The sequence below is a fragment of the Hyperoodon ampullatus genome, assembly GCF_949752795.1.
Source record: "Hyperoodon ampullatus genome assembly, chromosome: 14".
Classification (NCBI taxonomy): domain Eukaryota; kingdom Metazoa; phylum Chordata; class Mammalia; order Artiodactyla; family Ziphiidae; genus Hyperoodon; species Hyperoodon ampullatus.
Window position 1 is genome coordinate 73,866,064 of NC_136927.1, and position 27,309 is coordinate 73,893,372.

Here is a 27,309-nt window from a genome sequence, read left to right on the forward strand (position 1 = left end):
ATAAAATAAATAAAAATAGACATTTATTTAAAAAAGAAATTGAGAGGGATAGATACCTTTTTATTTTTCTGTAATTTTTAAATATTTTTCTAGTAAGGGGTTTAAAAGATACAGAAAATGATTAACAAATGTTTGATCAAACTTACCAGTATAATCATTCATCTCACCAGTAAAATCGGCATTTAACTGCATGCGTGTTTACAAATGAAGTTAGGCATTTTGCTATGTACTGAGTCCGTTTGAGTAATTTCATTTTATGGAGGTTTTTATACTTTTAACCATAAAAACACACACAAAATATTTCCTAGTAAATTTTTCGTCTCCTCCATGTTTGAGTTCTATCCTTTTCACATTCTTTTTATTGAAGATGTTTATTTCTTCTCTGTTTTTCTTAACCATGATTGTCAAAGTTTTGTCATTTTAATGGTGCTTTTAAAGTACAAACTTTTCATTTTTTTTGGCAGTTTTAGTGTTTCTTTTTTTCTAATTCATTCATTTCAATTACTATCCTCATCAATATCTTATTTTATATTTATTTTGCTATTTTCCTTCCAGTTTAAGTTCAAGGCTACATTAACTGGTTTTCCAATATTTACATTTATATATTAAAGCACAGATAATAATTCATTTACAACTGTTCATTATTGAGATATTGATGTGATGCTGACATCCTGAGCCATGAGTCATCATGATCCCTTGATGTGGAGGTGAGATTGGGAGGCTGAGGTTCACCACAGAGCTTTGACAAACCATGACCTTGCAAGCTACATGGCTGGGTACCCAAGCACTGACTGTCCTGCTCACTAGGCTAATTCTGGATGCACCAAAACCCTGCCCAGGCATGGGCCCTGAGGAGATGGAATCAGAGAGATGGGTTCAACTCCTCTCAAGAGAAGGAGCTCTGCCCCCAATATATAATATCAGCCCAGTCCAGGACTCTCCTAATCTACTATCGGCAACACCACGAAGTCTGAATGGATTCACTTTTCTCGGTGCCTCATCTTTTCCATGGCCCTCCATACACTTGCAGGTTTCATCTTTCCTCCAGCTCTCAGAAGACAATTGTGTGAAAGTGGATATCTTGGAAGTAAGGCAAAATAGGAGGGGACATCCAGGAGGACACTGTGAAGGAGAAGGGGGTCTAGGCAGCCCAGAGGCTGTTGCTGCTGATAAGCAGGAATCAAGTCCTCCTTCTACCTCAAACCGTATGGCTCTAGAGCATCTGATTTTGGGAGTTACACTGAGTTCTGCTTGAGGACGGGAGAAGGAGGAAGACAGAAAATACAATCGACTTAAGTTTTTTCCAAGAGATTTCAGTGTAAGAGGAGTGGAGATTATGAAAATTGGGTCGATATCTGGAGTGTCCAGGAAATTCCTTTATTGGTGGGATACATGTGTGTGAGTGAGAGTGTGTGTGTGTGTGTGTGTGTGTGTATTAGGTGTGTTTCAATCTATTTAACACATACGTACGGGACCACTGTGTTATATTCCACAGATACAGGGAAGCAGGAGCCATCATTCACAGACTTAGGGCACTCACATTCTACTTATTTAAATTAATTTGCTTGATTCACATTCTGATGGACATGCATGAAATATTCAGGGTAAACAGAGCAAATTCCTCATTGTGGTTAAGGGCTGTAGTTGAACTTCCAGAAGACTGATATTAACTCCTTCTTTGTCTCCAATATGGTCATCATTGCTCCTGCTCTAACCACTGATCTCCATGGTCTCAGTGAGACAAGGTGAGTATGAATGGGTAGACCAAAAGGGAGGCTGGATGGAGGAGGACACAGACTCTGGTGGAGAGGAACATCTTCTGCCAGACTGGACATTTTAAGCCTACCCTTCTGGAGTAGATGGAGAGGGTCAAAGGCCTTTTTAGCTTGTATGTTTGCAGAGACACTATGGAGGTGAAAGTCAGGGCTCTGACCTGTGTCCCTGGGGGAGCAGGTGAGATGTTCACCTCTGGTGACATGGGAAAGCATGCGGAGAATCAGGAAGTGAGATAGATTTAAAATCCAGAAGGAGTACTGTGATAAATGGAGAAAGCCTCAGGTCTTTCCTGCTTTCATCTCTAAGGTAGTAGAGCTACCTGGAGAAGGTAGTCCTCCAGCTGTGTATCTGAGTCACAGACCCAGGCTCCAACTAGATAGAATCATTGCCCCATATCACATACACAGCAAAATTTATACTCAAGGAAATCTCCCAGTGTTCAAGGATCAGGCATATTCCTGTGGGTTGATGAGCATTAGTAGGCTGAGTCTGTGAGAAGAATGCCAACTTGGCCATAGAAAAGATAACGTGACTCTGGCATTCTCCTGCGCAGATGTCTGCAACTACCCTCCAATGGCCGGCACCTGTAAGTTAACTTTGACCAGATACCACTACAACACCTTGACATACATGTGCGAGCCCTTCATGTTCACTGGCTGTGGAGGCAACAGAAACAACTTTAAACAAAAATATTTCTGTGAAAAATTTTGTCTTCCTGAAAGGTAGATCTCTCAGCCACCCGCTCCTTCAATTCCAACGACACCAAATACTAGGAACGATGGTTTGTGGGGTTTTTTTTTTAATTAATTTATTTATTTGGTTCTGCTGGGTCTCAGTTGCAGCTGGAGGGCTCCTTAGTTGCGGCTCACTGGCTCCTTAGTTGTGGCATGTGAACTCTTAGTTGCAGCATGCATGTGGGATCTAATTCCCTGACCAGGGATCAAACCCGGGCCCCCTGCATTGGGAGTGCAGACTCTTACCCACTGGACCACCAGGGAAGTCCCAAGACCTCAGATTTTTGAATCAGGAAGGAAGTTTGAAGGCACTTCTTGCTGGGTAACTGTGTTTTGGCATTTACCAGCCTGCACGTTAAAGCTTGGTGTATACTCAGCAGTCTCCTTACTAACAGCATACAGCATTTTTGGACCACTCACACATCTTTTTAAAATTTTATTTATTTATTTATTTATTTATTTATTTATTTATTTATTTGGTTGCGCTGTGTCTTAGTTGCAGCAGGCAGGCTCCTTAGTTGCAGCTCGCCAGCCCCTTAGCTGTGGCATTCGTACTCTTAGTTGCGTCACGCATGTGGGATCTAGTTCCCTGATCAGGGATCAAACCCCAGCCCCCTGCATTGGGAGCACACAGTTGTAACCACTGTGCCACCAGGGAAGTCCTGGAACCATGGTTTTTCCAGAAAAATCAAGTGAGAGGTCAGGAGAAATGGAGCAAGGTGACAAGACATTATACTTGGGTTGGGGACAGTCAGTCATAGGCACAAATTTCAATGTCTCAAGTCATTTAGTCCAACGAAACTCTTTTGAAATTGTCAAAATTGAGGCCCAGGGAAGTTAATGACTTGCTAAGCTCACTTAGAAAAATGACACAGATCCAGACCCTCTGAGTTCTTCCCCCAGCATGTCACTACTACCATGATGGGCTCAGGTCTTGGAGATCCTGTCCAACACCATATGGTTGCACAGTTAAAAGAAAAGTTGTGGGAGTGTGGAGAGTAGGCGAAGACAAATACCACAGTTCAATATCTATAGTGAATGGCTAAACTATAGACATGTTCCAGAGCAGAAACATCACTTTATTAACTTGTCTCTCCTCAGGGTCTAGCACTATATTTGCTCACTAATCTTTTACAGATAGATGTATGGATCAGGAGAGATTATTAGTATTAAAAACAGCTATGAAGTTCTGCTAACGTGTAAAGGACCTATGGATTCTTCCAATGGCTGTATGAATCACTAAATTTGTTTATTTGTTAACAGTGACAGAAGTTAAGGAAAATCAGCTTAATACAACAGAAGGAAGAAACAAGGAAAAAGAAATATTCTTCATGAAGAATTATGCCCAAATTATTCTGAGTAAATAAATTGGACTATATTGCTTGAAGGTTTTTGAATTCAGAATTCTTACTAATTTCCTTGCCCAGCTTTGTCTTTCATGCTGATTAGATATATAAAATTTTAACTGAAAAATTCCTGTATGTCAGCCCTGATCTAAATTCACTCATCTCTCCCATCCCAGATTCCTCCAACATAAACAAGTGACCTCTCCGAGGTACCAACCTACCCATGTAATGAGTCAGTCTGTACAAAGGCAATCAGTGTTGCTGTCTCCTTGGCATGACCTTCCAAAACTGAGTTTGTTTCTGTATTTTGTCACTGACCCCAGTGGATTTCCATGTAGGTGGCACGAAAACAGTCATCATTAAATTATTTCCTCTGCCCCCAATCAATGAGCATCCAACCCCCAACAATGCTCATATGCTAGGGAAATATCTCTGGTGCCCCAAGGGCCAGCAGTACAGAAATTGTGACTTTAGAGCTGGGATGTACAAGTCTTAAACCAAGCTGAACCTCTACTGTCAGAGTATAGAGGATCATTCCCCTTTGCCCTAACTGCCTTATTCATAGTATCATCAAGGACCCAGCCTCACAAATGAGTTCAGAGATATGAGTAGAGCAGGTCAATAGGCTACGGGCCATAAACAGTAGAGGGAACTATAGCTTAGGGTAAAGCCACATGTGGATGTCCTGAACACCTGCCTCTGGACTATGGGAACAGCATTGGAGAAACCTCAGCAGTTGGAAGAAAGCATAGGTTAGAGATGTCACCATAGCCCCTCACATCGGAATTACTCCTGTGCAGAAAAGGACAAATGAAACAAGAAAGTAGCCTCTGGGTGTTGTGAGTCAGACTCTAGTATCCCGACAGTTCTGAGTCCATATAAAATATTGTTCCAGGCCTGACATCATGGGTATAACCTACCTGGTGCCCATTCATGGATTCTGAAGACTTTCTTCCCTCTGACTATTGTGAAACACAGTGTTATATAAAGACTCAAGTATCATTTCCTTGAAAGTCTCTCAGAACTATATTCTGGTATTCCAAAGAATGACTTTTGTGAATTTTTTTTAATTAAATGGGTGGGGGAAAAAAAGAATATAAGAAGGACAATTAAAAAAAAAAAAAGCCAGCAGCACCAGCACTCCCTGGGAGCTTGTTAGAAATGCAGACCCTGGGCCCAAGCTGAGAACGGTGGAATTTGCATGTTAACAAGACCCCTTGGGGGAATTCCCACACACACACAAAAAAAAAGACCACTAGGCCATGTATATTCTCATTTCACAAGTACTAACCTGTGAAAAATCAGGAAGCTGTCAGGAAAGGAGATCTAGCTGACATAACTTCTTTTCTTTCTTTTTTTCTTTTGGCCACGTGTTATGTGGGATCTTAGTTTCCCCAACCAGGGATCAAACCCATGTCCCATGCAGTGGAAGCATGAAGTCTTAACCACTGGACCCTCAAGGAAGTCCCTGACATAACTTCCTTTTTTTTTTAATGTTTATTTATTTATTATTTACTTATTTATGTTGGCTGCACCGGGTCTTAGTTGCAGCACACGAGATCTTCATTGTGTCACGTGGACTTTTAGTTGCAGCATGCGTGCAGGATTTAGTTTCCCGACCAGGGATCAAACCCGGGCCCCCTGCACTGGGAGCACAGTCTTACCCACTGGACCACCAGGGAATTCCCTGACATTAGTTCTTAGAATGAAAGCTTCTCCTGCAGCAGTCATCTATGACTTGGACCCATAAAATGTGAAAGGCTCTTAACAGTGATCTTTATGGCCCTAAGGACTTCAAGCAAGCTGTTTAGTATCCCTTTCTCTTTCCTAGTAGCAGCCTATTTCCTTCCAGGGAATTCTCTTCCTCCATTCTAGTGTCTTATGAGGGTTGGTTCCAGGTGCCTGCTAACGCAAGTCAGAAGTCTAGGAAACATCTTTTCTCTACACATCTCACCACAAAGGGACAGCACATCAGTTAGGATCTAAGTTCTCAACCAGGGGCCATTTTTCCCCCAGAGGACACGTGTCAATATCTGGGGATAGTTGGTCATCACAAATGAGGGTGAAGGTTTGGGGAGGGTGTGGCCAAGGTGGCAGAATAGGAAGACCCTGAGCTCACCTCCTCCCACTGGCACACCAAAATCACAACTATTTACTGAGCAACTATCTCTGAGAATGGCCTAAAGATTAACAGAAAAGATTTTCCACGATGAAAGGAGGAAGCACAATGAGATGGGTCGGAGGGGCGGAGTCACGGTATAGTCAAGACCCACACTGCCAGGTAGGCAACCCACAAACAGGAGGATAATCACAATTACAGAGGTTTCCCCCAAGGAGCAAAGCATCTGAGCCCCAAATCAATCTCCCCAGCCTGGGGGTCCTGCATCGGGAAGATGAACCCCCAGAACTGTCTGGCTTTGAAGGCCAGTAAGACTTGTATACAGGAAAGCCAGAGGGTTGAAGGAAACACAGACTCCACTCTTTTTTTTTTTTTTTCCCGATACGCGGGCCTCTCACTGCTGTGGCCTCTCCCGTTGCGGAGCACGGGCTCCGGACGCACAGCCTCAGCGGCCATGGCTCACGGGCCCAACTGCTCCGCGGTATGTGGGATCCTCCCGGACCGGGGCACGAACCCGTGTCCCCTGCATCGGCAGGCGGACTCTCAACCACTGCGCCACAAGGGAAGCCCAGACTCCTTTCTTAAAGGGCACAAAATCTCAGATGCTCAGAGTCCCAGTGCAGAGGCAGTAATTTGAAGGAAGCCGAGGTCAGACCCACTTGCTGATCTTGGAAAGCCTCCTGGAGAGAAGGTAGGAAGCCACTGGGATTCCCCACCTGGGGATATAGACACTGGCAGCAGCCATTTTTTGGAGCTCAGTCTACCACGAGGACACTGGTGCTGGCAAACACCAGTTTGGACTCCTTCCTCTCTGCAGGGGCCCCTCCACCCACCAGCAGGCAGGCACTAGCCCTGGGACCCCCTGGATCAGGAAGCCAGCTGTCCCAGGACCCAGCCCCACTTACAAGTAGGCTGGCAGCCTCCACAAGGAAGGGCCTGGCAACCAATCAGAGCAAGGCCAGCCATGCCTACCAAACTGCCCACAGTAGTGCCACTGGGACCCAACCTAGATGACCTTCCTGCCTAGATGATGCTTTCTCCCTCTTGACCCTCCAGGGTGCATCAGTTCCAACCATGATGGCCCAGCTTCCCATGAATCATGTGAGCTCCAATATTGTTCCAGCACACTCTCATTTGCATGAGTTAGCCAGCATCTTTCTGTTGCTGGTAACCAAGAACCTTAACACACAACTACCCAGTTGGATGAGGGCTTCATTCCAGGGCAAGGCAGGCTCACTCAGTTGCTAGGCTAAATATGCACTTAAAGCATGAGCAAGTCTGTCATACAGAGTGAAGTAAGTCAGAAAGAGAAAGACAAATACCGTATGCTAACACATATATATGGAATTTAAGGGAAAAAAAATGTCATGAAGAACCTAGGGGTAAAACAGGAATAAAGACACAGACCTACTTGAGAATGGACTTGAGGACATGGGGAGGGGGAAGGGTAAGCTGTGACAAAGCGAGAGAGAGAGAGAGGCATGGACATATATACACTACCAAACGTAAGGTAGATAGCTAGTGGGAAGCAGCCGCATAGCACAGGGAGATCAGCTCGGTGACCGCCTGGAGGGATGGGATAGGGAGTGTGGGAGGGAGGGAGACGCAAGAGGGAAGGGATATGGGAACAGATGTATATGTATAACTGATTCACTTTGTTATAAAGCAGAAACTAAAAAAAAAAAAAAAAAAAAAATCACGTCTCTCTGTGACATACTGTTGAATGACAAACGCCTATATTACAGAACCACGGGCACTTCCCCTGATTGCTACCCATATCAACGCATGAAGGTTATCTGTGGGCCAGGAGATCTTCCTCTTTGAACTTTTCTGTATTGTTTGGATATCTCAACAATGATTATTCAGTTTTTCCAAAAGATAATAAACTGGAAAAGGAAGAGATGAAGGAAGGGGGAGGAGAAAAGGAATAACAAAAAAGACTCATGACCCCAAGCGTATAAACAGCTCTGAACATATGGGAAAGCTGAAGAAGAAAAACAAGAGAATGGTAAAGGCTGGGTGAACATTTCAGATTACTGAATTAGGATGGGACTTCCCTGGCAGTCCAGTGGTTAAGACTCCATGCTTCCACTGCAGCGGGGCAGGGGTTTGATCCCTGGTCAGGGAACTAAAATCTGGCTTGCCGCACTGCACGGCCAAAAAAAAAAAAAAAGAAAAGAAAAGCTTATTGAATTGGGCTCACAGATCCTTGTAGCTGAGAGGGGCTTTTGATGCTGAAAACTTGGCCTCTTCGAACTGATGCCAAAGGGAATCTTGGAAACAGAGTTTTGGGTGAAGTAGAAAAGAATAGCTTTATTGTTTTGCCAGGCAAAGGCGGGGAGGGGAATTTGGTGAGGAGTGAGTTGCTGATAAGGATCAGGGTGTGTGAAGGGCCTGTTTAATCTGGTCTCAGGCGGTCTCCTGATGAGCTTTTCTGGTTCTCGAGGTTATCAAACTATGACCTTCTCTCTGGAATGAAGAATGCCTCATCAAGTAGTTTATCTTCCATTTGTTGGGGGTTTTAGTTCTGCAGAAGAGCTCAAAGGTATTGTTATGTGTGTCCCTTGAGGCAGAACTGGGAACCTGCCCCAAGGCTGCACTGTTGTTTCTGGGCTGCTCTTCCCTCATCTCTGCATCCCCTCCCTTCCCTGATTAGCAACTGTTTGAACCTGCCCTTTGGGACTCAGGGAAGGTCATGGAGGCTGAAGCCTATTACCAAGAAATGGGGGGACACAGAAAGGCTTCCGTGCCCAGAAAGCCCCACAGGGTCCTGCTCGGTTTCATTTTCACAAACTTCTAATTCAGAGATCCCCAAACCAGATCACCTACTAGAATCCCCTGAGGAGCACTTTTAAAATAACTACTAAGGGCTTCCCTGGTGGCGCAGTGGTTGAGAGTCCGCCTGCTGATGCAGTGGACACGGGTTCATGCCCCGGTCCGGGAAGATCCCACATGCCGCTGAGCAGCTGGGCCCGTGAGCCATGGCCGCCGAGCCTGCACGTCCGGAGCCTGTGCTCTGCAACGGGAGAGGCCACAACAGTGAGAGGCCCGCGTACCGCAAAAAAAATAAAATAAAATAACTAATGAGAACCTACTGCCTAGCACAGGGAACTCTACTCAATGCTCTGTGGTGACCTACATGGGAAGGAAATCCAAAACACAGGGGATATATGTATACGTAGAGCTGATTCACTTTGCTGTACAGTAGAAACTAATACAACATTGTAAAGCAACCCTACTCCAATTAAAAACAAACAAACAACAACAAAAAACCCAAGCTCTGGGCTTGCTGGTAGCCAAAACGAAACATCATCTCTCGATAGCAACATAAGAGATGTCCAATAAATTATTTCCCATTCTCATAACAGCTTATCATGAGAGGGAAACTCCTGATCTTGAGCTCCACAAGGAATTTGCCCTGTGACTTTGGTACAAGAAACATTGATACAACATAATGAATAATGTCAAGATAAATGTTACCAAAAGTGCAGAAGCATTCCACATCATATGAAAAGGAAGGCCATAATGTTAGGTCTTGCTTTATTACATGTAATTCAGTAGGGATCTGGAGTATAGACCCAGCTATGTAACTTTTTCTCAAAGTGGATTGAAAAAGCTGGGACGAACTCAGAATAACGTTTCTCCTGCCTGGAAATGATCTATGACGACCTCTGCTGCCCTCTGGTGGCTCTGAGCATAAAAGCACCAAAAAGGAATTCCACTCAAAACTCCCAGCCCCCAAAGCGCAGCTAAGCCTGGGGTCCCAGAGGAGGAGCATCTGAGCCCCACTACCACTCCAAATAGGTCTTGACCCCTCACTGAGCACCCTACACCTCATCTTCAGTGTCTGGATGAGACACCCTCACAAACTCCATTTCATTTTTTAAGAGGAAGAGCTAAATCGGACTCCATGTTCGATCTGTTTCTTTGACTTTAAACTTTGCTTTGCGTTTTGTTACTATAATCAGACGTAATGGCCTGCCTCAGGGAACCCTGCCCACCTGTGGATGGCTGCAAGAAAGAAGAAATTAACACATCCCCTCACCAAGGCTGGCCATTCCAGGGATACTTGCAAAATTTATGGCCTTTTTACTTTACTTCCTCATCTCCTCCCCCTCTCTGTGCTATAAAAGAAACTGGCATCCAAACCCTGATAAAATGATTTATCGGAGACACTAGTCTGCCATCTCCTTGGTCTGCCAGTAGGCTTTGTATTCCTTCCCTCAACACCTCGTCTCCAATTCACTGGCCTGGCCTGTCGTGCAGCTCGCAGGGCGAGCTTGGACTCGGTAACAATTTCCCTGTCCCGAGTGCGCTGGTGTCCTGGTCCAGACTGGAGCTGGGGTCCAGGTTGTCACTAGAAGAAAACAATTTAAGAGCTGTTACCTGATGGTCTGACAGTCAGTATATAAGGACATGATGACAGGGTATAAACGAGGAAGTATGAAAGGGAGAGTATGATGCAGAGTTATCCTTGCTGGTCCCTCTTTTTCTTACTTCTCAAACTATTGCAGTGGATCCCAAACCACTAGCCTACCACTACTTTATAGTTAGAGAAAGTAGAATATTAAAATTAGAAGAGGGACTTGTCTGGTGGTCCAGTGGGTAAGACTCCGTGCTCCCAAAGCAGGGGGCCCGCGGTTCGATCTCTGGTCTGGGAACTAGATCCCGCATGCATGCCGCAACTAAGAGTCCACATGCTGCAACTAAGAAGCCCACATGCCGCAACAAAGATACCACATGCCTCAACTAAGACCCCATGCAGCCAAAATAAATAAATAAGTAAATATAAAAAAAATAATTTAGAAGAATTTTGAGGTCAAACAGACCAAGGTTCAAACTAGCCCTCTGACTTACTCTGGGACTTCGGGCAAGTTACTTAAACTTTCTGACTCTCTAGAAAGAGAAAGACAAATACCATATGATATCACTTATATGTGGAATTGAAAATACGACACAAACGAACCTATCTACGAAACAGAAATAGACTCACAGACATAGAGAACAGGCTTGTGGTTGCCAAGGGGGAGGAAGGTGAGGGAGGGTTGAATTGGGAGTTTGGGGTTAGCAGATGTAAACGATTATATAGAGAATGGATAAACAACAAGGTCCTACCGTATAGCACAGGGAACTATATTCCATATCCTGTGATAAACCATAATGGAAAAGAATATGAAAAAGAATGTGTGTATATGTATACCTGAATCACTTTGCTATACAGTAGAAATTAACACAACATTGTAAATCAACTATACTTCAATAAAATAAAAATTTTTTAAATAAAAAATAAAAAAATAAACTTCTGACTCAGTTTCTTCATCTGAAGAACATGGGACTTCTCAAGGCCACTATGAGGATGAAATGAGATTGTGCATGGAAAGTTCTTAGCTTGGCGCCTGGGACATGGTGCTCAAAAAGTTCCCTGTGAACTCCTATGGGGGGGTTTCTTCATTCTTCACTGATGCTTGTGAATCTAAATGAGGCTGCCCTTCTCTGCACTGATCTCTGTGACAAGAGGGCCCCTTGCCTGGGGCATGGGTTGAGCCTCCTGTCCCTCTCATCCCACGTGCACCACTCCCCAATTACACTGAGCCCCACCAGACAGCAGTGAGATCCAGGAGGACGACAGGGAGAGGATGCAGGGGTTCGTGGTGCTGTCAGGGCTCAGCGCACCTGTGGAGCTAGGGACTTCTACCGCCAGATGGTCAGGAAGGGGATGGAGAAGGGAAGACTTGCAAGACTCACTGTCTCTGGTCAAAGAAGACCAAGACTCACAGGTCTTGGTCAACCCATACTTGAGGACTGGCAAGTGTCAGGACCTCAGAAAATCCTGCCCAGGGTGAGGATTTATTAGAGGAGGTCATCGCGAGGACGTGACCACTGGTTGCCCCGTGCATGGGACCCGGGCAATCGGAGGCTCCTCACCCCCTCCCCCGTGCTTGGAATGTACCTTCTGCCCACAGTTCCCACAGTGGGAGGTGTTCCAAGGATGCAGCCTTAAGAGAGGGATGCTGTTGAGAAGACCATCTGCACGGTGTACACGGCTGAACCAGGCTAAGGCTTCCCTGTAAACTTTTAAGCTTCTGGAGGCGGGTGCAGAGATTGGCTGGTCTTGAGCCCGCCCCAAAACAAACACGTAAGTTCCCTTGCTGGTTAAAACTGCCACCTACCAATCCGGAGTGGTCTGCCTCTTTCTTCTCTCTCTCCCTGCCCTCTGTGTGCGCTCCAGGGTAAGGGGCTGGTTTCAAATTTCACCCAGGAAGTTCCCAAGGTGAACCAGCAGGAAGCTGAGAATTAGGGAAGGGGAGGTGTGTGGCTTTTCTACCAGGTCAGAAGCTAATTTCCTTCCTTACACTCGCAGGAAGGAAAGGTTCTGATGGCTTCTTTGGTTTAAGGTACAACAGTAGGAAAAGCTGCCCAGAAAGGTCTTGGAGGCGCGCAGGGGGGAGGGGTGGGGTGTTGTAGGGTGTGAGACTGGAATTTGGCCTCCTCTCAGCCCTTGACCTCCAGCTCCAAGTTCAAATTCAGCCCTTCAGCCCTTTCCTCCTCTCTCTCTCCCTCCCTCTCTCCCTCCCTCCCTCCCCTTTCTATCTTCCTCTCTCTCTCAGGAACTTGCTACCTGTAGGCAGGTCAGCAGCTCCCATGCCGACAGGATGGGCTGCCCCAGATGAGAAGGAAAGATCTGGAAGGGACCCCTCTCCCAGTGCTCAGCCTGAGCTGCACCTGGAGCTCACACCTCCCTCTCCAGTCCTGCTCCCCACCCTGCAGAAAATTATCCTACCGTATTTTAAGATCCCCAGATTATCTTTCATTGAAAACTCTTCCATATTGATATTTCCAACTAGATGCATGTATAATATTATTTTGATTGTTTTTTTGTGTTTTTTTTTTTTTTGCGGTACGCGGGCCTCTCACTGTTGTGGCCTCTTCCGTTGCGGAGCACAGGCTCCGGACGCGCAGGCTCAGCGGCCATGGCTCACGGGCCCAGCCGCTCCGCAGCATATGGGATCCTCCCAGACCGGGGCACGAACCCGTATCCCCTGCATCGGCAGGCGGACTCTCAACCACTGCGCCACCAGGGAGGCCCTGATTGTTTTAATAAACAATATTTAACAAATAAACATTGCTTATCAAATAAATAATGATAAGCAAAACAATGGAAGAGGGATTGGCTAAAATGTTCATCAGCCCATCACAGACCCCAGTCCTTCCCAGCTCCCTGCAGTGTGAGCCGGGAGGCATGGGTGTCCCTAGGATGACCACCCCGAGGCTCACACAAGCCATTCTTTTTCAGATCAGGCAACGCTGTCGTATGTCTCCCCTACTTCAAGAGATGAATGTTCTAAACCAGCAGAAACCAGAATACCACAAGCCAGTATGAAAACAGAGGAGGAAAAGGGGGCACAAAGACCCAGCAGTGGTGAGAACTTTTTTTAAAATTTATCCTTCACCTTTTTCCATTAAAGTTGGGAATTATAAAAGCATTTCTGCAATATTCAACATGAGCAGTGATACCTTTTTTTTTTCTTGTTACAAAAGCCCTGCCACTTAGAAATTTCTGTCCGAATTTTAAATGCATACGTCCTTTGACCCAGTATGGTACACACAGTTCATTATCTACCTATCCCAAAAGCATTTCCTCCTTCCTTCTTGCTAATAGAAGCTCGATTTTTTTTTTTTTAATTCTCAGCACTTTTTTTTAAAGTTGTGTATTTTATTTTACTTTTTTTGGCTGCATTGGGCCTTCGTTGCTGCAGGTGGGCTTTCTCTAGTTGTGGCGAGCGGGGGCTACTCTTCGTTGCAGTGCACAGGCCTCTCATTGCAGTGGCTTCTCTTGTTGCGGAGCACGGGCACTAGGCGCTCGGGCTTCAGTAGCTGCAGCACACAGGCTCAGTAGTTGCAGCAGGCGGGCCCTAGAGCGTGCGGGCTTCAGTAATTTGGGCACATGGGCCCAGTAGTTGTGGCTCGCGGGCTCTAGGGTACAGGCTCAGTAGTTGTGGCACATGGGCTTAGTAAATCCGCAGCATGTGGGATCTTCCCGGACCAGGGATCGAACCCTCGTCCCCTGCATTGACAGGCGGATTCTAAACGACTGTGCCACCAGGGAAGTCCCATCAATTTTTTTTTTTTTGGAAGTATAGTTGATTTACAAGGTTGTGTTAATTTCTGCTGTACAGCAAAGTGATTCATTTATATATATATATACATTCTTTTTTCATATTCTTTTCCATTATGATTTATCATAGGATATTGAATATAGTTCCCTGTGCTATACAGTAGGACCTTGTTGTTTATCCATTCTAGAACCTCGATTTTTATAGCCACGTGGTCACCTGCCTCAGCCTCAGGGATGAAGCAGGATTAATTTAAGATCTTAGGTCACTTTCCCATTAGCGTTTGCAGACATTTGCTTTCCAGGCCTTCCTTGCAGCTCCAGCCAATGAGATGACAAGGGAAGCCTGGGAAGGCCGTGGCTTCTGGGGAAGCCACTCTCCGTCAAGAAAAAGAGAGCATGGTTTGCTGTAAAGGTCTTTTCACCACTGCCCTCTACACACATCTTCCTGTTGTGACATCTAGAGCTGCAGCAACCATCCCACACCCATGAAGTGACCGGCACAAGAACAAAAGCCAACACACTGGGGATGGTGGAGACGGAAGAAATGACTCTGGCCATCAGTGTTTCGGTCCAGCTACTGAACCAGCCTCACTGCCTCTCTCCAGACTCTGATGTGAGAAAATTAAATGTCTTTATTGGCTGAGCCACTATTAGTTAGGTTCTCTATTAATTGCAGCCCAACAAACTCCTAATGGGATAGACTTGGGAATTACATTCATTCTTTCATTCATTCAACAAATATTTACTGAGAGCTTGTTTTTTGCCAGGCTCTATTTAAGAAACTAGAATTCTACTACTAAGAATTTACCCAGATTTATCTACAAAAGTAGGGCATGATTTTTATATGTGCAAAAATGTTAATGTCCAACAAGAGGTAACTGGTTGGTTATTTTCATGGAGCTGAAAATATATATTTTTTAAATTATCTTGGTCCCAAGAACCTAAAGACATCCCTCCCTACAGCAAAGTTACGTGGAGGGGACAAAACACCTGTCTTGGAGCCAAGGGCTGGCCCCCAAGGAAGGTGAGCCAAGGTGGGACCATCCAAGTGACTCAAAACACTAGCCACTCACCCCAGTTCCATTCCCCAACTCATATTCTCCAACAGAAGAAAGGTCAGCAAGTCCAGAAAGAGGCCTGACTGTCCCACTCCTGGACAAGCCTATGGCAAGTCACCCCGGGTTCGGCTTCCATCCTCCCCCCTGGCCACGCCCAACCAGCATCCATTTGCAGTGTTCTCAGAAAGAAGGGATCCCCTATGCTTCCTAAATAAGTCAGTCCCATAATCCCACAGCCACGTTCAGACCCCCTTGGTCTCTTTCCTCATCTTAGCCCTCAAAGAGCACAGACAAGAGGGTCAGCATCAGTCTTTATTGGGGAAAAGAAGCACCACACACCCACTGCCGAAACCCAGGGCTGGGTTTCCTACGCTCAGGACAGCAGCAAGAACAGAAACAGAGCAGAGAGGGCAATGAAAGTCCCTGGGGGTGTCACAAGCCCCAGGACATCATCCTCTCCTGGTTACCAGGACAAGCCCCCTGGAGTCACCAAAGAAACTCAGGACACATCAGGACAGCTAGGGCACCGGGCTCTCTGCTAGTAGAAGAAACATCAGGTCACAACTGTGCCCTCCTGGCTCCAGCTCCTCAACATGTTTTTTTCCCTTCCACCCTGGAGAAGTTTGGCAAAGATTGCTCTCAAAGGCCTTAAATGGCTCCCTGCTTCCCAGACAATCCAGTCTAAACTGGCATGGAAGACTCTTTTCATTCATTGACCAACCTTACATTTCCTGTTCAAAAAACAGCCTGTCTGTTCCCTTACTCAGTGTCTCACCACCCCCATCCCAGCTCCCCAAACACGTCACATACATTACCCGCTCCGTGCCTTTGCTGACCGTCACCAGACCACCCATGCAGCATGTTCTCTGGGCTCTCCTCCCTTGGTCACATCCTGCCTAGGCTTTAGGGCCCAGATCAAACCCTACTTCTAGGAGAAGGACCTTCCCAAGGAGCCACACTTACTCTTATCACCTATACATGCATACTGCCTATACAAGGGCTCTGATCTGTGACATAGAATCTTTCTCTCCAACTAGACTCTCCAGGGCAAAAACTGTCTTGCCCTTGTGGAGTCCCCACCCAGCACCGAAGCCAGTACTCTGTACATAGCTGTTAAGGCCATGGTCATTGATAACAATGGGCTGTACTCACCTAATTCAAAATTAGGCCAGATGGTCCGATTGGGGTTCAGGGCCAGCTGGGGTGGCAGGATTGGCGGGACACAGAAACGGCCACAGCCTGACTTGCAGCACTTTTCCCCAGCTGGGCAGTTCTCATCCACCATGCAGCTGACAATGCACAGGCCCGCCAAAATTTTTGGACAGTCACCACCCCGCCCTGTGGGATAAACGGGCATAGGTGTAGAGACAGGAGGGTTGGCTCCAATGACTCCAGGTTCCCATCTGGGACTTAGAGGCTCCAGATGAATCCATCCCTGATTCTAACTAGATCTTAACCAAAGATCTGGCTGGAAAACCTTGAAGTTCAAGGATCCGAGCCCCTGCAGGGCCCCAAGAGAGCATCTGGACTAATGATTTCCAAATGGTGTCCCACAGGGAGTTCCCTAGAGGTACCTTGGGTCTTGATACCTCTGTGGGTTTGGGGCTGGGGCTGGGTGGGATGCAGAAGGAGCAAGGCTCCCAGAGCACCACCCTCTCCCCCTTTGCTTGGGCTTCCTACTAACACCCACTGCCTTCCTCTAGTTCTTTCAATGCCAACATGGGCCCCTTGGTCCTTGGAGGAGGGTTGCTTTGGGTTGAAGGGCTAGGAGGACTGGAAAGATGAGAACTCTGACTCCTCCCATGAAGAGAAAGAGAAGAAGGCCACAGAGGGCTCCCTCCCAAGCCAGCCCTGGGACCCCAGGAGCACTCAAGTCTTCCCCAAAGAGCCGACATACCTCCCTTAATGTCTCCACGGCAGGCATGGCCACAGCCGGTGCTGCAGCACTTATGTCCCTGAGGACAGGATGCATCCCCATCACACAGCTCTTCACACGGAAGGGGGTCGGCAGGACATTCACCGCCAAGCTCTGCCATAAAATCAGAGCATTGGAGCCCAGAGGTGTTCAAGCCCAGTGTTTCCAGTTATTTTTATTGGGACTCTGAGTACAAAATACATTTTCCATTGAGTCCCGTGTGTATTTTATACCTATTTATATGTAAAATGTACATATTTACGTGCATACATGTATATGCAATGCGATACTTTATATTCTATTTCTTTTTTCTTTTTTAATGCTGACCACAAAATACTAAACAGATATCCAGACTCACAGACTGAAAAGCACTGTTGAAGTCTAACACGTTGTGGCAAACGCACTAGCTGCCACCCCCATATTCATCCTCCCTCCTTGATTTCTGTGGTCGACAGCAACACTGCTGGCTGCTGGAATACATGCTCTTGGGCAGCCCCCTCCCATACTGTCTCTGGGCTTGACTGGGTGACTTGCTTTGACCAACAGGACACCAGCCAAGCATGATGCAAGCAGAGGCTTGAGCAACACTTGCATACTGGGGCTTGAACACTCCCTCCTGGAAACCAGCCACCATGCTGTAAAGCAGCTTGGGCTAGGCTGCGGGATAATGAGAAGCCTCCAGAGAGAGAACCTGGAGGAGGAGAGGCCATCCTGGACATTCCAGCCACAATGGAACTTGCCAGGGAGCTCCCAGCTGCATGAAGGACCTCAGCTGTGCCACTGGGTATAAGAACTGCCCCGCTAAGCCCAGCCAACCTACAAAGCCACACAACTGTGAGAAAGAATACACTGTGTTAATGTTGATGACTTCAGGATTGGGGCTTTGGGGGGAAAAAAAAAGAATGCACTGTGTTAAGTCGCTAAGTTTGGGGATGGTTTGTTAGGTGGCAATAAATAACTGAAGCACTTGTGAATAGAATCCCAGGCTTGTTCTGAGAGGCAGTGAGCCCAGTCAGCTAAAATGATTTGCTTCCCCCATATTCCCTTGTAACTAGGGGTGACCACAAACTAAGATATAACATGGGAAAACTTGTGCATTGTTGGTTCAGGGAATACAACTGTCAAACTGCCCTCTCATTTCTTTCTTCTTCCAGTCCAAAGACAGACAAGGAATCAAAGCAGCCTTCTTGCAACCAGGAGGCAACCAGTATGAAGACAAAGTCAAGAATTGCAAAGGAGAGAGAGAGAAATTGCTTCATCGTGGAGCCACCACGCCAGCCCTGGCGCTGACTTCAGGACTTCTTGTTACGTGAGAAAGAAGAATCCCTGTTGGTTTCATTTTCTGCTTCATGTAGCCAAACACATTCTTGATGTGCCCTTTCTCAGCCCCTAAGAAGATAATGAAACTCAGAGAAGAGAAGGGATTGGCCCAGGACTGCAGAGTGAGTCAGCGGCAAAGCAGGACAAAACTCAGCTTCTTGGTTTGCAATGAAGCACTCTTTCTACTACACCATCCTTAAGACATGTGGGCAACAGGCCAGGTCCATGGGGACACGCACACCCAAGAAGTCACATCCAAACCAAACCCACTCACCATGACTCATTCCTCTCAGTGTTTATTTCAAGTTTTTTAAATGGAGGGGAAAATGACAGGCAATTCAAGCTTTGTAGAAAACCAAGACAGGACTGGCCCAGTGCCTCTGAGAATGGACATGTACATACGATTGGACACAGCTGGCTCCGGGAACTCTGACATGATGGAAAAAGCAAGTGTTGGACTCCAAGAGAATACATGCAGCTAAACAATCAAGATATAATAACCTGGCATCCTAGGATTTTTCAGAATAGCCCCTATTTCAAGTATTTTTTGCCACTGTCCGCTTGTGTCACAACTATGTGTCTTGATATTTTTTATTCAGAAAATATGGTCACTGTAACCACCAGATGTATCTCCCCACACCTCCCCACCTGTTTGACAAACACTAAAATCCATTTAACAAGGAACAAAGCCTTTTACCCCACGGTTGAGAAGGCTGGGCATTAAAAAAATCTCCCTGGGGCTTCCCTGGTGGCGCAGTGGTTGAGAGTCCGCCTGCCGATGCAGGGGACACAGATTCGTGCCCCAGTCCGGGAAGATCCCACATGCCGCGGAGCAACTAGGCCCGTGAGCCATGGCCGCTGAGCCTGCGCGTCCGGAGCCTGTGCTCCGCAACGGGAGAGGCCACAATGGTGAGGAGCCCATGTACCGCAAAAAAAAAAAAAAAAATCTCCCTGGTAGGGAAAAACACAGCAAAATAAACTCACCAAGTCATACCGTGTGCCCTAGAGTGGAGGCCTAGAATACCACACTTCCCAGATTTCACCATTTTTCCGGGCCCGACTCTGAAGTAACCAGTGCCAGGAGCACCCTGCTACCTCTGCCCTCATCCTCAGGACCAGGCATAGAGACCAAAGCCCTACCCTCTCCCAGGCCAGGCTTCCTTGAGGTCCCTGGGGTTTTGTCAAATATTAGAAGCAATGAAGGGACCCTTGGAAGATACGCTGAAGCCCTGAGGGTCACAGCACATCCCCTCAGACCAGTGCCCAGCAGAGCCACCCAGTCTAATACCCTATCTGATGCTTGAATCCCTACCAAACAATCCCCTACTCTCAGCTTGAACAGCGGGAATTAAGGGGGCTTCAATACCTCCAAGCCAGACTACGCCATCCTTATACTTAAGCTAGACAGCCTTACGTATAAGGAAGTCCTTCTTTATACTCAGCTGAAATCTGTTTCTATCCATTGGTCCTTTTCCTATCCCCAGAGACCTGGCAAAAACATGGCTCATGCCATCTCTTTAGCCATCCTCTGCCTTTCACTGTCTTAGCTTTGCCAGGCTAGGTAAGCTCAGTTCCTCATAACACATGGTTTCCTGTCACCTCACAGGTATCTTAGCAGGAATCAGGATGAGAAATAGGAATGATAGCCAGAACGGGGATGGTGATCCCTAGCCTCCAGATATGCCCCTATCCCAAGATCCCAAGCTATCACCAGAAAAGTAAAATAAAAAGCTGAAGCCTAGGAAATACTCACACTTAGTCTTTACCGTTGCCCCAGCTTCCACTAGGGAAGAACACCAGCTGCTGGCAGAAAAGTGAAATTTCAAAACCTCTTAAGCCAAGAAGGGCCCTCTGAGCCTTCAAACCTACTCCTCTCCTCTCTCTTTTTTTTTTTTTTTTTTTGTGTGTGTGTGCGGTACGCGGGCCTCCCACTGTTGTGGCCTCTCCCGTTGCGGAGCACAGGCTCCGGATGCGCAGGCTCAGCGGCCATGGCTCACAGACCCAGCCGCTCCGCGGCACGTGGGATCTTCCCGGACCAGGGCACGAACCCGTGTCCCCTGCATCGGCAGGCGGACTCTCAACCACTGTGCCACCAGGGAAGCCCTCCTCTTCTCTTGTAAATAGACAGACACCCAGAAGGGGGAAGGATTGGCCTGAGGTCAATGGTCACAGAATTGGGTCCCAAACCCCCAGCTCTGATACTAGGTCCAGTGCCCTTTAACCCACATCATGGTGATCCCCTGCACTCCGCAACGATCACCCAAAACCAAATCACCAAGCACTGGGGCTCAGCTCAGTTCTGCCAAAAGACCCAGTGGTAGACAGTTTTAGGGGTTAGGAAAACTTATAAATAAACTAGTGTGTCTGGAACCCCCCAAGACCACTCCTAGTTTTGGTGATTCAGTAGGACTCACAGGACTCGGCATACAGTTGTACCCATGGCCATAATTTACGACAGCACAAAAATACAAAGCAAAATCATCGAAGGGAAGAGGTGCACAAGTTGAAGTATGGAGGAAGCCAGGCACAAGCTTCCAAGAGTCCTCTCCCAGGGGAGTCACACAGGATGACTTCATTCCTCCAGTATGGAATTGTGACAATACATGTGAAGTGGGATCTACCAGGGAAGCTCACTGGAGACTTAGGGTTCTTCCTGGGGGCTGGTCACATGGGTGTTCTCTGCCTAGCTCATACCACTCTTATTAGTTACGGTGGCAGGAACCATCTCAAAATCCAAATTCCCAGAAGCCCACCAAGGCCAATCTTGTGAGCAGGCCTTTCTGAGAATATCAGTCTTGGGCCTGCTGTGTCAACTCTTAGCTGTACAACCAGCAGTGAGGTTTCAGAAAAAGAGGACCCAGACACACAGGGAGCCCATGCCATCAATGCATATGAAGGATACAATGTACATGTCGTGGGACTTCCCTGGTGGCGTAGTGGTTAAGACTCTCTGCTCCAGGTCTTCCCTGGTAGTTCAGTGGTTAAGAATCTGCCTGCCAATGAAGGGGACACGAGTTTGAGCCCTGGTCCAGGAGCCCTGGCCACAACTAATGAAGCCCGCGCACCTAGAGCCTGTGCTCTGCAACAAGAGAAGCCACTGCAATGAGAAGCCCACATACCGCAAGGAAGAGTAGCCCCCACTCAGCGCAACTAGAGAAAACCTGTGCGCAGCAACAAAGACCCAATGCAGCCAAAAATAAATAAATAAATAATAAATAAGTTTATTTAAAAAGGCTCCACACTCCCAGTGCAGGGGGCCCCGGTTCGATACCTGGTCTGGGAACTAGATCCCACATGCATGCTGCAACTAAGAGTTTGCATGCCACAACTAAGGATCCGGCAAGCCGCAACTAAGGAGCCCGCCTGCCACAACTAAGACCCAACACAACCAAATAAATAAATAAATAAATAAATGTTTTTTAAAAATAATAATAATGCACATGTCGGAATAAGCAAAACAGAGGGTCACGGGGGATCAGGAGGGTTCAACTTTCATGCAGTGGGAGGGGGGGCCATGAGGGAGCCAGAGGGGACAACTCTTAGGCCATAATCTGAATCTTCACTCCAAAACCTCCTCCTCCTCCTCCCAAAGTTGTCCCCTTCTCAGTAAAGACCACCACCATCACCCAACAGCTCCAGCCAGACACTCACCACCCTTTTTGACACTTCCTTTTCCTCAGCACCCACATCTGCTAACTTCTTTCCCAGGGCCTGTCAGCTTCACCCTCAGAAGTACTTCAAGTCTGCCACTCTTCCAGGTCTGCACTGTCACCACCCTGGTCTGAGCCATGATCACCCCCAACCCAGCCTGGCATATTGGCCTCTCAACTGGCCTGCCATCTTCTACATTCGCCCCATCCATTCTTCAGACGCCAGCAGAGTAGCCTTTTTAAAATGAAAACTGGATCAGGCCTCTCCTGCTTTTACAGCTCCCTTTAACAGCCTCCCATTGCACTTACAATAAAGCCTTAGACAGAGGTCTCGGAGACTCCCCCAAAGCTTGGACTCTGCCTCAACTGGAACAGCCTTCCTTCTCCGTCTCTTTTCTCCAGCCACACTGACCTTTCACCTCCTTAAAATAGTAAGCCCTGCCCTACGCTACTGCTTTTGCCCCTGCAGTTCCCTCTTCATAGCACTCCACCCAATGGCCAGCTCCTTCTCGTTCTCCAACTTAAAATGACACCTCCTCTTTCCCTCTCTTTTCTTTCCCTTCATTGCACACTCATCACGACTGGTGGTTATTATTGCTCGTTTATGATTATTTACTGTGTCTCACATCAGAGGGTGAGCTCCATGAGAGCCAGGGCCATGTCTACCATGCTTACCCCATGATGCCCAAATGCCAGGTAGGGTGGACACTCAATATGTATTGAATCCATTTATAAGTGAGCAAGTGAATAGGCCAGATCTCAGACAGTTGGGAGGAAACCTGAACAGCGAGGTGCTGGGCATAACTATATGAGCTGTCAGGCATTATTTGGCAGGTTTTGTACAAGTTTCTTATGTGCATGTCTTCTCAACTGCATGCTGTAGACTGAATATTTGTATTCTCTGAAAATTCATATGTTGAAACCTAATCTCCAAAGTGAGGGTATTTGGAAGTGGGGTCTTTGGGAGGTGATTAAGTCAGGAGACTGGAGGCCTCATGAATACTAGTGGCCCTTACTGCCCTTCTGCCACGTGAGGTCACAGCAAAAAGACGGCAGTCTACAAACCAGGAAGCAGGCCCTCCCAGACACTGAACCTGCTAGACCTTGATCTTGGACTTCCCAGCCTCCAGAATTGTAAGAAATAAATTTCTGTTGTCTATAAGCCACCCAGTCTATGGTATTCTGTTATAGCAGCCCAAATGGACACTGCATTATCACTCTGTGAGATAAATACCCTTATCTCCATTTTAAGGATGATAAAAATGAGGTTCAAAGAGATGAAAGGACTTGTCCAAAGCCACAGAGCCAGCAAGCAGAGGAGCCCGGTTCAGACCCATGCTCAGACCCGAACTGCCTCAGGGGAGCGGGTCCTAGGGTCTGCCCTGTGCCCTCAGACACCCTGACATTCCTCCAAGTTACCAAACAGACAGGACAGGCTATGGTAAGCTTCTGGCAAATCAGAGCTTAATGAAAGCAGAGATTATGCATAGCCCAGGAAGGGGAATTCCCTGTGCAGTGGGCTGTAGCAACGAGTCCCGCTGGGTGAGTGGGCCAGCCCTCCTCCAGGACTGGAACTGTAGAAAAGTAGTTAGCTAATATCCCAGCAGAAATATTACTTCCCACCAGACGAGGAACCCCACTCAGCCAGTGGGCTCTGGGGGAGGTGCAGAGAGATCAATTACTCTAACCTGCTAAGCTCCAAGGAAAGAGGAAGCCCCATCTGGGCTGGCCAGGGCCCAGGGCAGCTCACCAAGCTGCCTTGCCTGGCTGCCAGCCTCACCCTCAGCCCCTGCAATTCAGCCATCACCTTCAAACACTGCGGAGATTGTACCAGGCCTGACAAGTTGACAGTGAGTGACCCGCGTGAGACAGATTCCCAGGCTCTGGTTCCAGAGCTGGCCCTCCAGAGTCCTGGCAAAGAGTACAACACTCTATTCTCCCTTACGGGCAGGCTGCCCAAGGGAGCTGCTGAAACCAGGCGCAGACAACGCCAGTGGGTACAGGGAAGGGGCCTGCTACCTGGGGAGGTTTGGCTGGAAGGAGGCCAGCCTTAACAGGAACCCTGAGTTCAAAGTAAAAGATGCAGATAATCAATGGCCTGTTCTCTCCTGACAGAAGGCAAAGAACTGGGGACACGAGTGATTAAAGGAGAAGAGACCCCCAAAAGGGGAAAAAAGAGGTGAGCTAAATTTCAAGAGCCAACCTAGGAGATAGGAAGCTCTCTGGGTCTATCTAGCCCAGAGGCAAGATCGGAAAGGAGACTTGGATCTCGCCTCTCAAGCCAACATACCCTTAGGGATGCCTCCTCAACAGAGCCGACCACAGCCTGCGCTGCAGCGCTTCTGCCTAGCCAGACAGGATTCATCCCCTGGTATGGCTCTTTGCATGGGTTCTTATTGCGAGGGCATTTTCCTTCTTTCACTGCAAAAGTTATCACTTGAGATTGGGGTAACTGGCGAGGCCTCAAGAAACAGGGAATGGAAACCAAATGTACTTTGGGGACTTTTAGTCTCTCCAAAATTCCTGTCAAAAATATTTCTGGGGCTTCCCTGGTTGCACAGTGGTTAAGAATCCGCCTGCCAATGCAGGGGACACGGGTTCAAGCCCTGGTCCAGGAAGATCCCACATGCCGTGGAGCAACTAAGCCCATGTGCCGCAACTACTGAGCCTGCGCTCTAGAGTCCGCAAGCCACAACTACTGAGCCCACGAGCCTAGAGCCCGTGCTCTGCAACAAGAGAAGCCACTGCAATGAGAAGCCCACACACCGCAACGAAGAGTAGACCCTGCTCGCTGCAACTAGAGAAAGCCCACACACGGCAACGAAGATCCAACGCAGCCAAAAATAAATAAATTAAATAAATAAATTTAAAACAAAATATTTCTGCAACCACTTTCCCCTTCTCCCACACAGCCGCTAACATGCACCCAGCACCACACATGGACCAGCCACTCTGCAGAGAGAGACAGAAAGCTTGGGGCGATCCTATTCTCACCCTAGGGTGAGAGTCCTCGGGAAAAGCAAGAACCTCTAGTAAGCCAGACTGGAAGTGCTATCTCCTTGTCCAGAGAGAACAGAGAAAGCCAGGAAGACCTATGCTGGCTGTCCCAAGAATCTATGCGTCCAGTTCTGTTCTACAGAGAAGACCATCTCCCCAAATGAGGACCCTCACTCTGGGAGGAGGCAGGGGATGACTTCTCCTCTAGTCGTTTTCTATTGCTGTTAGCCAGGGATCCCAAATGATAGCTCACCATGCTCTCCTGCAGTCACCCAGGATGCCACGGACCCAAGAGCAAGAAGTGCCTTCAGGAGGAAGAGGCAGCTCGACATGATGATGATGCTGAGGGTAGAGATGAGAACTCAGTTCAGGCCAGACGTGTACACCTTGCCTTGTATCAATACATCAACGGAGGGAAGGGCAAGACTAGGGGATTGGTCTAAGGCCAGCCACAAAGTTTTCCCTTTCGCAATAATCCCCAACGATGTCTTCTCCCAACAAGAAGAAAAGTGACTGGTTGCTGGTGTGTGGGAAAATTCCTGGCACTACCAAAAGACACACGTGATGGGAATGATCAAACTCTGCAATATACACAACATCCCTGGACAATGATGAGGAATCTAATGGGCAACTGAGAAAATGGAGGGATGGCCATTGGATAAAGGATCAAAGAGAGCCCTAGAGGGTTTTGGAAGGACACAGCTACAGCTGTAATGAGAGAGGAAAGGACTAGAGGCACAACTGAAGAAAAGAACCAAAGCTAATAAAATGCACTGTGGCTCCTGTCCATCCTAGCAACCTAGAAAACAGAGAATGGAACAGACTGCTTAGAAACTATCCAAAAACTACAGAAAAGCAGTGTTTAGATTTGTTCAGAACTAATATAAATGCACCAAAAACCTACATCTTGGTCTCTCTAGCCCATACAGGGCATTCTTGGACTATATGAAGGTTAGTCGACAAAACCCAAAAGAACAGTTGCTATGACTCAAGTAGTAACCTAGGTCATATATACTCCCTTTCTTTATCTCTTCTTCCTATATTTCTTTTTATTTTTCTTTATCTATTCCTTTGGTCAACCATGATACCTAACAGTGTCCACTGGCATTGCTTAGCCTAATAAGGTTAAAGGGTAAAAACCTCCTTAATAGGGACAAAGAGCTTGGTGCCAGAAAGTTGCCTTATTAAGGCTGATATTGGAGCGTGGAGATAATTAACATTTATTGATGACCTAACGTGTTTTATACACATTATTTATTTTATGCCTCACAATAATCTTGCAGAAGTAAGAAAACTAGTTCAGAGGGAAAATTAGCCAAGGTCATTAAGCTAGTAAGTGGTGGCTGCTGGAATTTAATAATAGTAATGACAGATAACATTGTTTGAGGGTTTACTACTGCCAAGATTCTAAGTACTTTACATGAATTAACTCACTTAATTCTCATTGCAACCCTATGAGTTAGGTACTATTATCCCCATTCTACAGATGGGGAAACTGAGGCACAGAAAGAAATGTCGTTCACAGCTAATAAGTAGTAGAACAAAGGTAAGCAATCCAATCCCATAGTCAGTGTTAACCACCATATCATAATGGATTTGAACTCAGATCATTCTAACTGCAAAACTCATGCACCTTCTACTACCCCGTATTATGACCTGATAAAAGTAACTTTATCTACCACCCATAAGTAGATCCAATTCTATTCAGGGACGTCTTATCTCTAATGCAGAGCTAAAGGGGCTCTGGGGAACTCCACAGCTGTTAATCCCTGCATCCCCAGCCCATCCCAGTATCACGCATCTGGGGAGAGAAGCCCAGAATCTTCATTCCGATGCCTTCAGATGCCCTCAGACGCCAAGAGGCAATCCCTGGGGTCAAGGCCTGGAGAGGCCACTGGGTGAGTGGGATGGCATGGGCCAGACCCCCCCTTGTCGGGTTTCGGAGTCCTCGCATTGGGCCCATCCAATTCCGGGGGCTGAGTGCCAGGCATATTAAAATCTAGTTTTCCAGAGACAACTGCAGACGCCTCGGTACCAAACGCTCCCCTCCGCTCCCCAACACCAGCCCGAGGAAACCTGCTCCCCTCCTCCTGCCCCGCACTTCTCCACGGGCCTTGGCCCGGCCAGAGAAAGATCCTTGACTGAACACCCGCCGTTTACACCCGAGGAGCGGCCGCTCTCGAGAGGGAGCCTGGCTAACCTACACACAGGGCCTCTAAGCGTCTGGGACCCCGCGAGAAGCGGCGATTCGGTTCCCCTGGTAACCCTGCCGCTCGCT

General features: G+C 47.2%; 1 protein-coding gene across 4 annotated transcripts; it reads right to left on the reverse strand.

The window, feature by feature from the left end:
- Nucleotides 1-15,481: 15,481 nt before the first annotated feature.
- Nucleotides 15,482-27,289, reverse strand: WFDC3 (WAP four-disulfide core domain 3). Of its 4 annotated transcripts, none has more exons than XM_079720191.1 (5): nucleotides 27,236-27,289; nucleotides 25,285-25,373; nucleotides 17,047-17,178; nucleotides 16,302-16,487; nucleotides 15,482-15,687 (listed from the first exon to the last, which is right to left on the reverse strand). In XM_079720191.1, exons 2-5 carry the CDS (start codon nucleotides 25,361-25,363, stop codon nucleotides 15,668-15,670), a joined length of 417 nt encoding a protein of 138 aa, XP_079576317.1. In that variant the 5' UTR covers nucleotides 25,364-25,373; nucleotides 27,236-27,289; the 3' UTR covers nucleotides 15,482-15,667. The 4 variants fall into 4 exon arrangements, with proteins under 4 accessions (XP_079576317.1, XP_079576318.1, XP_079576316.1 ...); XM_079720192.1 differs by having other exon boundaries at nucleotides 15,482-15,684; nucleotides 27,232-27,270; XM_079720190.1 differs by having other exon boundaries at nucleotides 27,232-27,270.
- Between the last annotated feature and the right edge of the window lie 20 nt (nucleotides 27,290-27,309).

Excerpts from the sequence above, each read along its gene's own strand:
- WFDC3 (XM_079720191.1), bottom strand. The coding sequence starts at position 25,363 with ATGTCGAGCTGCCTCTTCCTCCTGAAGGCACTTCTTGCTCTTGGGTCC. Across the intron at positions 17,179-25,284 it reads GGTGACTGCAGGAGAGCATG|AGCTTGGCGGTGAATGTCCT; the intron begins GTGAGCTATCAT and ends ATTTTATGGCAG. Across the intron at positions 15,688-16,301 it reads CTGGCCTAATTTTGAATTAG|CAGAGAGCCCGGTGCCCTAG; the intron begins GTGAGTACAGCC and ends TTCTTCTACTAG.